Here is a 12,180-nt window from a genome sequence, read left to right as displayed (position 1 = left end):
CAAATGGAATATTGGTGTTTATTTCAAAGGGAATGGAGTATAAAAATAGGGAAGTCTCGCTAAAACTATACAAGGCACTAGTTAGACCATAACAAAAACAGAATTACCTGGAAAAACTCAGCAGGTCTGGCAGCATCAGCGGAGAAGAAAAGTGTTGACGTTTCGCGTCCTCATGACCCTTCAGCAGAACCTGTTCTGTTGAAGGGTCATGAGGACTCGAAACGTCAACTCTTTTCTTCTACGCCGATGCTGCCAGACCTGCTGAGTTTTTCCAGGTAATTCTATTTTTGTTTTGGATTTCCAGCATCCGCAGTTTTTTGTTTTTATCACTAATTAGACCATACCTAGAATACTGTGAACAGTTTTGGTCCCCTTATCTAAGGAAAGATATACTGGCATTGGAGGCGGTCCAGAGAAGGTTCAATAGGTTGATTCCGAGTATGGAGGGATTTTCTTAAGAGGAGAGGTTGAGTAGGTAGGGCCTGTACTCAGTGGAGTTTAGAAGAATGAGAGGTGACCTTATTGAAACATGTAAGATTCTTAAGGGGCTTGGCAGGGTAGATGCTGAGAGGTTGTTTCCCCTTGTGGGACAGACTAGGACGAGAGGTCATAATCTCAGAGTAAGAGGTCACCCATTTAAGACAGAGGTGAGGAGGAATTTCTTCTCTCAGAGGGCAGTCAATCTGTGGAATTCTTTACCACACAGGGCTGGAGAGACTGGGTCGTTAAGTATATTCAAGGCTGAGATAGACCAATTTTTAATCAGTAAGGGAATCAAGGGTTATGGGGAAAAGGCAGGAAAGTAGAGTTGAGTATTATCAGATCAGCCATGATCTCATTGAATGGTGGAGCAGAATTGATAGGCTGAATGGCCTACTTCTGCTCCTTCGTTTTATGATGGGTAAGGGGGGTGTATTGTATTTGGATATTCAAAAAAAAACATTTAATAAGGTGTCACACGAGGGCATTACACAAAATTAGGATTCATGGGATCTGGGGTAATATATTAGGATGGATGGTTGATTGGTTAACAATAAAAAAGGAATAGGGATAAATGGATCATTTTTAAAATTTTTATTTGTTCATGGGATGTGGGCATCACTGGCTGGGCCAGCATTTATTGCCCATCCCTAATTGCCCTTGAGAAGGTGGTGGTGAGCTACCTTCTTGAACCACTGCAGTCCATGCAGTGTAGGTACACCCAGAGGGCTGTTAGGGAGGAGATATCAGGATTTTGACAGGTGTTTTCAGGTTGGCAGGCTGTAACTAGTGATGTACTGCAAGCATCAGTGCTTGGGCCTCAGCTATTTACAATCTATATCAATGACTTAAATGAGGAGAATAAGTGCAATGTTTTCTAGTTTGCTTATGGTAAAAAGTTAGGTGGAAAAGAAAGCTGTGAGGAGGATATAAGGAGGCTACAAAAGTACTTGGATGGGACAAGTAATTGGGTGAGATGGAGTGAGATTGGGTTGTAGATGGAATATAATGTGCAGAAGTGTGAAGTCATCTACCTTGATAGGAAAAATAGAAAAACAATATTTTTTAAATGGTATATCTAATCTAATAACTGATTTAAATAGTGATAGATGAAGAAACATTGATGCTCAGATGAAGCAGGGTGTACTTGCACACAGGTTAGAGGAACATATCATGCAGGTACAGCAAGGAATTAGGAAAGCAAATGCAATGTGAGCCTTTATTACGAAGAAGTTAGGGCATAGGAGTAAAGAACCTGACTACAATTATATAGGGCCTTGGTGATAATACACCTAGTGTATGTGTACAGTTTTGGTCTCCCTACTCAGGAAAAGATATACCTGCCTTCAAGAAAGCACAATATAGGATTAATAGATTGATTCCTGAGATGAGGGGTTTGTCTAATGAAGGGAGATTGTGTAGACTAAACCCCAATCCTTTGGAATTTGGGCATTCATGCTGATATCATGCTTCTCATTCTCCATTTCTAAACAGTTTTATTCTCTCATTCTGCAATGCTGGATGAGCTGCCAACTCTGCAGCTTTACTGTGAACATTCAGAGCACATTAGCTTGTATACCACCAGGCAATCATTTGACTGCAATAAGATTTCTGTTATTCTACATAGGCAAGCTATTTATTACCATTATATTAAACAAAATCAAATTACAAAGAATAATACTTTTACACTTTCCAATTATTACACTGGAATCAAACAATGTGAAGAACGTATCAGTTAAACATTCAGATCAGATTAAAATTGCAAGATAAACACATCTTCCTTCCTGCACTTCAAAACATACTTTTCCGTTAAACATTCTCAGTTCTACATGTTATAAAGGAGTTGGTAGCTTTTGATAAATTGCTTGAGCTTCGGTTCCATGGGAAGCTTGGTAACCATACATCAGAATTTCAGTGATTACACTGGATTAATAATTGCGAGGAGTCTGTTGCTGACAAAAGTCTTATCTGTACATATCTAGCATGATTATTGCTTCATAGGCAGCATGTTTGAGAAAGAACAAAATCACATTCAAAGCTTAACTTGGTTCTGTAAGAACAAATTGAAATTTTAAAAAATATATATAATGGTAGTGGCAGCAGTTCTAGACTAAGTGATCCCAGAAATGCTGTGGGACATAATGAGGCGTACAGTATATGTAAATAGTCCTTACAAGCTTGATAATTTTTAAAAAGATACTTACAATCCTCATCCAAGAACTTGTACTGTATTTGATTTCTAAAGAAATCTAGAATGGAGCTAAGAATATTGGCTGCTTGGTTACAGACGTGATCATAGTACTGTGTGTGGTCTCTTTGTGCAACCCCTGCCAGAAACAAAAGCCAGAAAATTGAAGTCAGTTTCTTATATATCGGCTATTACTTAAACAGTTGATTTTTTTTAGGACAGTACCTATCAGTTTATTTTCTTTGACAAAGCATCTGAACTCCCCTCCAGGAATTAATTCACACCATTTCCTGAGAACAAGCTAAAGAGAAATCCTGATTTTAGTCATGTCAACTTGATAACATTGGCAAATAAACACGTTGTTATCTAGTCACTTAAGAGTACACATGAGAGCAAGAAGCAAAACAAAGGTTTTTATGATAGAGCATCAAATATTGGATCTTACATGATGTATAAAAATACCTACATTATATTAAACAACTGACAACCAAATTTACTTTGTATCTTCTCAACTAAAAAAAAATCTTATTTTGAACCTGAGCATCTGTACATCAGAAAGCCTAGAGTCCTGATTCCAATTAGTAGGTCGATCAATAATTCCAATATATTTAATTAAACCCAGGGCAGCATAGTTTTGCTGTCCTGAGTAAACTGTTCAATTCACTGTGAATTTTAATAAATCAGTTTTAATTACCATAAAAATCCACTTCATCTGGTGTAAAAGTTGAATTTGTAACTTATACAAATAATTAGCCAATGAAAGCTCAACACATTGTCAGATATAATAACACGACTGCACAACACAAAAATGTTAGACATGGTGGAAAAGAAAAAGCAGCAATTATGCACTAGGGTTTACAGAAAGCAGGACATATTGAGAGAGTAACTAGCAAAGTGTATGGGACTTTGGGATTCATAATTAGAGATTGAGAAGACAAATGCAAGGAAGTTATGCTGGGAAATGCAGGCAGCAACTTCTTAATTTCCGCACTGTGGGTGCCAGAAATTGCTGTCCTATTTATTTATTTTTTTTAGGAAACATGAGCAGCTGATAACCTTGCCATTATTTTTAATCGCAAAATCCGGGCCAAAACTATCATTTTCAAAAGGGCGAGTCATATTAAACAATTATTTAGACAGTGGAATCAATTCAGAAATCTGATATTTAATCGCTATACGAATCATGGTCACCCTTACATTTACCCAAGAGGTCTGAAGCTGCAAACTGACTTACTTGAGGATCTACTTTGGGATCTGGTGAGTCATCGGTACAGTGAAGAAATCTGGGTGAAAAGAATCAAACGTTAAACAGATTTCTGATAAGCTGCATAAACGATCTGGGTAACAAGAAGTTGAAGAAGCAAGTTGCACACGGCTACAGCTGTTATTCTGAGAGGTGGCCATAATGTGAAACTAATTTGTTGAAAATGCCTTTTTACTTGCCTAAACTGCCCCATAAATATAAATGATTGAGAAAAGTAATATGGGCTGAACTTTGTTTACAGTCAGTATAGTTCAAAAATAGCAATGATTTCAGAGGGTTTTCTTTGGCAGAATGTCAGAGTTTTTGTTCTCCAAATCAGCATTGTGGCCCAAAATATCAGTGGAGTCCAAAACATTGAAACAAACAAGAAATTTAAGAGCAGTAACAACTTTCGCAACTAACGAGAAAGGGTTCTAAAAGGATGAACTGTGAGGGCAGAACAACCGTGAACACTGCTGCAACAGGCATTTGTGCTAATTAATCATAAAAAAACATTATTCTCCCCACACTTAATCATAAAAAGAATATATTAAATACTCCAATTAATTTGGAATACTTGCTTACAATGTACAAATTACATGAAGTGGTACTAAGATCCACTTGAAGGGGTGGTGTCCCAGGATTACAGTAACATAGTGGTTATGCTGCTGGACGGGTAACCCAGAAGCCTGGATTAATGGTTCGGAGACATGACATCAAATCTCACCATGGCTGCTTGGGAATTTAAATTCAACCAATTAAATAAGTCTGGAACAAAAAAGCTAGTATCAGTAATGATGCCCCATGAAAGCTGCTGGAACCTAGTGCCCTTTGGGGAGGAAATTTGCTGTCCTTACCTAGTCTGGACTATATCTGACTCCAGACACAAAGCAATGTGATTAGCTCTGAACTGACCTCTTTCAGATGTATTCAAGAGGTGGCTCACCATCAACTTCTCAAGTGTAATTAGGGATGAGCAATAAATACTGACTTTGTCTGTCTACATCCTGTGGGTCCATAAAACAAAAGACTCTGCACTTCCTGATGGTTGTTATAAATATTGCTGCTGGTGACAGAGCCTGCCATGTTTTTTGACTTCTTATGATCATGAGTCAGTGATAAATTGGGCTTGACAGTGATGCTCTTGCATTCAAGTCACTTTTGCAACATACTGCTCAAGATTGCATATTAATAACCTTTGCTTTGGCAAGGTATCAGAATGCAAGAGGTAATGCTTCCAGGAGAGGAGACAAGGGGGAAAAGATTGGCCTGGAAAGAAGGAAATGCGTTTGAATGATACAATCAAACAAAAAAGGAAAACCTCTGAAGGTATAAATATTAACAATTCAAGTACATACGGCTGAGTCAGGTCATGAGTGACAAAATCAGAACTCTTCAAGAGCAGAAAGATGTCACTGAGATTATTGCACTTGAGCGAGCTGTTCATCGCAATCCACTGAGCATCCTAGGGTAGGGAAAAAAACAATAAAAAAACATATATCAATCACTGGGAATGGGCCATATAGTTATTCTGAGGATGACTGGCATTTCCTCTGTAAGATACTGTGTTAAATCAGCGAAGAATCTTGAATGTTTTAAAAAAACAATACATCACATGCAAGAGTGAGAACTTTTATGACAACCATAAATGACCTAACAAAATACCTAGACCTAGACAAACAGGAGTAAACAAACTCATTAACATAACTTCTCACTCACACTGGATACTTGGTATATAAGAGCTGAGAGTCACAGATGTGCATTGGACAGGAGAAATACGTTAAAAATCCGATAGAGAATAAACTTGAGAATATGTAATGTTTAAGAGCTTTGTGCATTCATAATCAATAGCCAGAAAATTTAGCCTCATACATTTAATATAAGATTGAAAAGACTGCCTATTTAAATTCACCAGCTAGGACAAATCTTCTGTAACCTTTTATTGTAAAACAAATCATCAAGCTATTGTGAGCTGGCAGGAAAAGCAGTGAGCAGCTGAGCCACAAAGACTAGGAAAGCCAAGGTTTGATTCCTGGTCGATGCTGAGTTCTCATCTATTATGATGGCATAACTTGGGAACAGGAAGAGGCCATTCAGCCCCTTGAGCTGGTTCGCCTATTCAATGAGATCATGATTGATCTCCATCCGTCTGTCTTGGTTCTATATCCTTTTATACCCTTGTTAGCAAAAATCTATTGATCTCCGATTTAAAATTATTAATTGAGCTAGCATCTTCTGTTTTTTAAGACATTACAATTGGTATCAGTATTCCTACTGGATTAGCCACTCTTCACACAACTGATTGCTACATTGTGTGTTTGGATATGGGTAAAGGTAACATTAGGTTCAGTTCAATACATGATCTCCTCTTGCAGTTCAATAATTTTTCAACACACAACCCTGAAAGAAAGCCATATGGACAAGACAGGGCGAGGGCGGTGACACAATCGTTGCCTATGGACTCATACCTGAACGCACCTGCACAAAAGTGGAAAGAGGAATAAAAACTAGCGCTGAATTAGTTTAAGAAGGATTTTCAATTTCATTCATGCAAGATCAATTCAATTCTTGTTGAACAGACCTGCCACCTAATGGAAGAAATCAAGTATGACAGTTCATTATTTCACAGGCAATGGTATGATGGTTTGTTGTTGGGCTAGTAATCCAGAGACCCAGGAGTAGTGCTCCGGGGACTCGGGTTTGAACCCTGCCACGGCAGATGGTGGAATTTGAAATCAATAAAAATCTGGAATTAGAAGTCTAATGATGACCATGTAACCATTGCTGATTGTTGTAAAAATCCATATGGTTCACTAATTAGGGAAGGAAATCTCATGCCCTGACCTGGTCTGGCCTACATGTGACTCCAGACCCACAGCAATGTAGTTGACTCTTAAATGTCCTCTGAAATGGCCCAGCAAGCCACAAAGGCTATGGGTCCTGACAATATTCCGGCAATAGTATCGAAGACTTGTGCTCCATAACTTGTTGTAACAAACTGCTACAAAGACACAAAAAAAGAATGAAAACGGATGGACCACCCGGCATCAACCTAGGCACCGGAAACAACAACGGCAAGCTCAGTCGATCTTGCAAAGTCCTCCTTATTAACATCTGGGGGCTTGTGCCAAAATTAGGAGAGCTGTCTCACAGACTAGACAGGCAACAGCCTGACATAGCCATTCTCACAGAATAATATCTTACGGATAATGTCCCAGACACCACCATTACCACCCATGGGTATGTCCTGTCCCACCGGCAGGGCAGACCCAGCACGGTGGCATACAGTCGTGAGGGAGTTGCCCTGGGAGTCCTCAACAAGAGCCCCATGAAGTCTCATGGCAACACATAGGCTAGGAAACTTCCTGCTGATTGCCATGTATTGCCCTACCGCAGTTGATGAATCAGTGCTCCTCCATGCTGAATACCACTTGGAGAGAGCACTGAGGTAACAAGGGCACAGAATGTACTCTGGGTGGGGGACTTCACTGTCCATCACCAAGAGTGGCTCAGAAGCACCACTAATAACCAAGCCCTAAATGACATAGCTGCTAGACTGGGTCTGCGGCAGTTGGTGAGGGAGCCAACAAGAGGGAAAAACATACTTGACCTCATCCTCACTAACCTGCCTGCCGCAGATTCACCTGTCCATGACAATATCAGTAGGAGCAACCACCGCACAGTCCTTGTGGAGACAAAGTCCTGCCTTCACATTAAAGCTCTACCACTATGCTAAATGGGATAGATTTCAAACAGACCTAGCAACTCGAGATTGGGCATCCATGAGGCGCTGTGGGTCATCAGCAGCAGCAGAATTGTATTCAAACACAATCTGTAACCTCATGGCCCAACATATCCCCCACTCTACCATTACCATCAAGACAGGGAACCACCTCATTTCAATGAGTGCAGGAAGGCACGCCAAGAGCAGCACCAAGCATACCTAAAAATGAGGTGTCAACCTGGTGAAGCAATAACACAGGACTAGTTGCATGCCAAACAGCATAAGCAGCAAGTGACAGACAGAGCTAAGCGATTCCACAACCAACGGATCAGATCTAAGCTCTGCAGTCCTGCCACATCCAGTCGTGAATGGTGGTGGACAATTAGACAACTGACTGGAGGAGGAGGCTCCACAAATATTCCCATCCTCAATGATGGAGGAGCCCAAAACATCAGTGCAAAAGATAGGGTTGAAGCATGTTACAAGCTTCAGCCAGAAATGCCAAGTGGATGATCATCTTGGCCTCCTCCGGAGGTCCCCAGTATCTCAGATGCTGGCCTTCAGTCAATTCAATTCACTCCACGTGATATCTAGAAATGGCTGAAGGCACTGGAAAATGCAAAGGCTATGGGTCCTGACAATATTCGGGCAATTGTATTGAAGACTTGTGCTCCATAACTTGCCGTACCCATAGCCAAGCTGTTTCGGTACAGCTACATCTATCCAGCTATGTGGAAAATTGCACAGGTATGTCTTGTACACGAAAAGCAGGACAAATCCAAATTACTGCATCATCAGTCTACTCTCGATCATCAGTAAAGTAATGGAAGGGGTCATCAACAGTGCTATCAAACGGCACTTGCTTAGCAATAACCTGCTCACTGATGTCCAGTTTGGGTTCCGCCAGGGCCACTCAGCTCCTAACCTCATTACAGCCTTGGTTCAAACAAGGACAATAGAGCTGAACTCCCAAGGTGAGGTGAGATTGACTGCCCTTGACATTAAGGCTGCATTTGACCAAGTGTGGCATCAAAGAGCCCCAGCATAACTAGAGTCAATGGGAATCAGCAGGAAAACTCTTCACTGGTTGGAGTCATTCCTAGCACAAAGGATGATTGTTATGGTTGTTGGAGGTCACTCATCTGAGCTCCAGGACATCATTGCAGGATTCCACAGGGTAGTGTCTTAGGCTCAGCAATCTTCAGCTGCTTCATCAATGATCATCTTCCATCATAAGGTCAGAAATGGGGATGTTCACTGATGATTCCACAATGCTCAGCACCATTTGCGACTCCCCAGACACTGAAGCAGTCCATGTCCAAATGCAGCAAGACCTGGACGATATCCAGACTTGGGCTGACAAGTGGCAAGTAACATTCACGCCTCACAAGTGCCAGGCAATGACCATCCCCAACAAGAGAATATCTAACCATCACCCCTTGACGTTCAATGGCATTACAATCGCTGAAGCCCCCATTATAAACATCCTGGGGTTACCATTTAACTGAAACTGAACTGGACTAGCCATATAAATACTGTGGCTACAAGAGGGGTCAGAGGCTAGGAATCCTGCAATGAGTAACTCACCTCCTGACTCCCCAAAGCCTGTCCACCATCTACAAGGCACAAGTCAGAAGTGTGATTGAATACTCCCCACTTACCTGGATGAGTGCAGCTCTAACAACACTCAAGAAGCTAGACATCGTTCAGGACAAAGCAGTCCACTTGATTGGCATCCCATCCACAAACATTCACTCCCTCCACCGTGAAGGAACAGTAGCAGCAGTGTGTGCTATCTATAAGATGCGCTGCAGGTATTCAAGGCTCCTTAGACAGCATCTTCCAAACCCACAGCCACTACCATCTATAAGGACAAGGACAGCAGATAGATGGGAACACCATCACCTGGAAGTTGCCTCCAAGTCACTCATCATTCTGAGCTGGAAATATATCGCCGTTCCTTCGCTGTCGCTGGGTCAAAATCCTGGAACTCACTTCCTAACAACACTGTCGGTATATCTACACAACATGGACTGTAGTGGTCCAAGAAGGCAGTTCACCACCACTTTCTCAAGGGCAACTAGGGATGGGTAATAAGTGCTGGCACAGCCAGCGAAGCCCACAGCCCGTGAATTAATTTTTAAAAAATAATTATTTTCCTCTCAAGTTCATTCAATCATTTTTGTCAGTAGGTAAGGAAAGGAAAGTGACATTTCATTAGCCAATGACAACAGTGGGAGGGAAAAGAGACCAAATGCAAAGCTGAAAGATTCTTCGAAGATTTTAAAAAGCACAGAAGATAGAAGGGGAAAGTGGTTTTGGGAGATGGATTAACAGTATGCATTGCCAACTTCTTAAAACTTTTACTTAGTCACAAATTATCCCAAAGTACATCCTGCTTTCATCAAACCCATTGTGAAAATTATCCATGAGCCTCCCTACATTCAGCATCTCCTTACAGGAAGGTGGTTGAAATGCAGACACAGCAGAGGTGAAATCAAACATGTTTTCACTCTTTTCTGCTGTCATGGTGCACCAATGCATTTTTCTATTATTTTCTTCCATATTCTTAATTTTGTTTTAAGTCAGGTTGTTTTCCCTAACAGAAACTATTCAACCTGCCTCCAGACTTGTCCCATTACTGTCCTATATCACACCTTTAAAAAGGAACAAAAAAGATGGCGTAAATTCACTCCTTTTCAATTTGCACTCCTTCCATTCAGTCCATCCCCAGTCAAGATTGAAACTCATCATATTGGTTTCAAACAACAGGCATCCCATTGTTTCGATTATGCACTTTACAGCTTGTCTGGGCTCAACATTGAATTCAATAATTTCAAATCGTAACCTCTGCTCCCAATTGTTTGTTGCTTTGTTTTGGATGTCAGCTACGGTGAAGGTTCTGCTTTACCCATTTAGACCTCCTCAAGACCCATCTTTTGTTTCTTTACTTGTCCTATTACCATCTCCATTTCGCCTTGCACCATCATCCATTTTGTCATTTAATCTCTCCTGCCTTCCACCTAATTACTGCCTCCCTCTCTTTCCCAGCCTCAGTACCTCCTTAAAAACTGTTACATCTCTAACATTTTCCAGCTCTGATGAAATGCCATCGACCTGAACTGTTAACTGTTTCTCCTTCTACAGATGCTGCCAGACCCGAGTATTTCCAATGCTATGTATCACAGCATGACGCGTTGACAAGTTGCATCGCCCACCACCACTGACTACTCTTAGTTCTGATCAGATCCACACAAGTCAGTCAAGGCTAACAAAATCCCTCACTCAGGTTTAATTTCTCAAATTCCCAATGGTTCTGTTGGTTGCTTTAAGTTTTAAATAAGACCTGACCCAACTTCAGAAAGTAAGAAGTCTTACCCTTTTGGCAATGTGATTGTAATATTTTGATAAAGATCAGTGAAGCTATTCAAGCCTTACTTGGTTGCTCCTCTTTGGCAATGACAGAGTATGATAACCAACTATAATTAGTCTGCATCTATAAGAAACTTAAGATTGATTCACAAGCAAATTCGTAAGCCAGTACAGAATTTGCTTTATTATTTGAACAATCCATCACAACATAAATTTATCTTTGAAAGATCTACAATAGGCCAACATTGTTTGATACACTCATACCCAACTTGAACGGCAAACATAGATTCAAACCAGATATAAGTTTGCTTTTCATTTGTCAAAGTTTTCCTTGTGGGTGATTGAAGCTGAATACTATAAAACTAACTGTAACATGCTGGCACCAAACATTTCCAAACAAGTGGTAGTTCTTCCCCAGCTTTCTTACCCTTGGGGAGGTCCAATTAAGCTTTGGAAAAACACTGCCTCCAAGAGTGTTTATAGCTTCCTGTACCTTTGCAGCAAAATCTGGGAATTCTGGAGCCTGCAGTTTAAAGACAAATGCACAAAGATCAAATTCAAGTGTTAAAGAAACAAAAATGCTTATAATTCCAAACCAATGAATTGCTCTAATTCAGCAAAGCTTTCAATTTTAAAATTGTTCATTTTCAAAGTGCAGTATAATAGTTGACTTGATTCTACAAACTGGATTAGTACAATATCCTTAATTTTATATTTAAGTACATGAGAAATCACAAAACCTTTACAGTGCAGAAGTGGGCTGTTCAGCCCATCAAGTCTGCACTGGCTCTCTGAAAGAGCAATCCACCTAGTCCCACTCCCCTGCCTTATCCCCAGGCTTAGTGGTATTGTCGCTGGACGAGTAATCCAGAGACCCAGGGTAATTCTCTGGGGACCTGGGTTCGAATCCCACCACGGCAGATGGTGGAATTTGAATTCAATAAAAAATCTGGAATTAAGAGTCCAATAATGACCATGGAACCATTGTCGATTATTGTAAAAACCCATCTGGTTCACAAAGGTCCTTTAGGGAAGGAAATCTGTCATCCTTACCTGGTCTGACCTACATGTGACTCCACACCCACAGCAATGTGGTTGACTCTTAAATGCCCTCTGAAATGGCCTCCCAAGCCACTCAGTTGTAACAAAGACACAAAAAAGTAATGAAACCGG

At 40.7% G+C, this 12,180-nt stretch overlaps 1 protein-coding gene across 1 annotated transcript in view; it reads right to left on the bottom strand.

The window, feature by feature from the left end:
* cdc123 (cell division cycle 123 homolog (S. cerevisiae)) overlaps positions 1-12,180 on the bottom strand; it is a 35,744-nt gene that overhangs the window by 12,964 nt on the left and 10,600 nt on the right. Inside the window, exons 5-9 of the mRNA XM_041203491.1 lie at positions 11,435-11,530; positions 5,270-5,376; positions 3,903-3,951; positions 2,894-2,969; positions 2,685-2,807 (exon numbers count right to left, since the gene is read on the bottom strand). Of these exons, the coding sequence (XP_041059425.1) occupies positions 2,685-2,807; positions 2,894-2,969; positions 3,903-3,951; positions 5,270-5,376; positions 11,435-11,530 (451 nt within the window). The remainder of the gene's footprint in view (positions 1-2,684; positions 2,808-2,893; positions 2,970-3,902; positions 3,952-5,269; positions 5,377-11,434; positions 11,531-12,180) is intronic.

Source organism: Carcharodon carcharias, chromosome 13, assembly GCF_017639515.1.
Source record: "Carcharodon carcharias isolate sCarCar2 chromosome 13, sCarCar2.pri, whole genome shotgun sequence".
Taxonomy (NCBI): Eukaryota; Metazoa; Chordata; class Chondrichthyes; order Lamniformes; family Lamnidae; genus Carcharodon; species Carcharodon carcharias.
The sequence above is the reverse complement of the archived record's forward strand: the minus strand, read 5'-3'. Positions and strand labels throughout refer to the sequence as shown.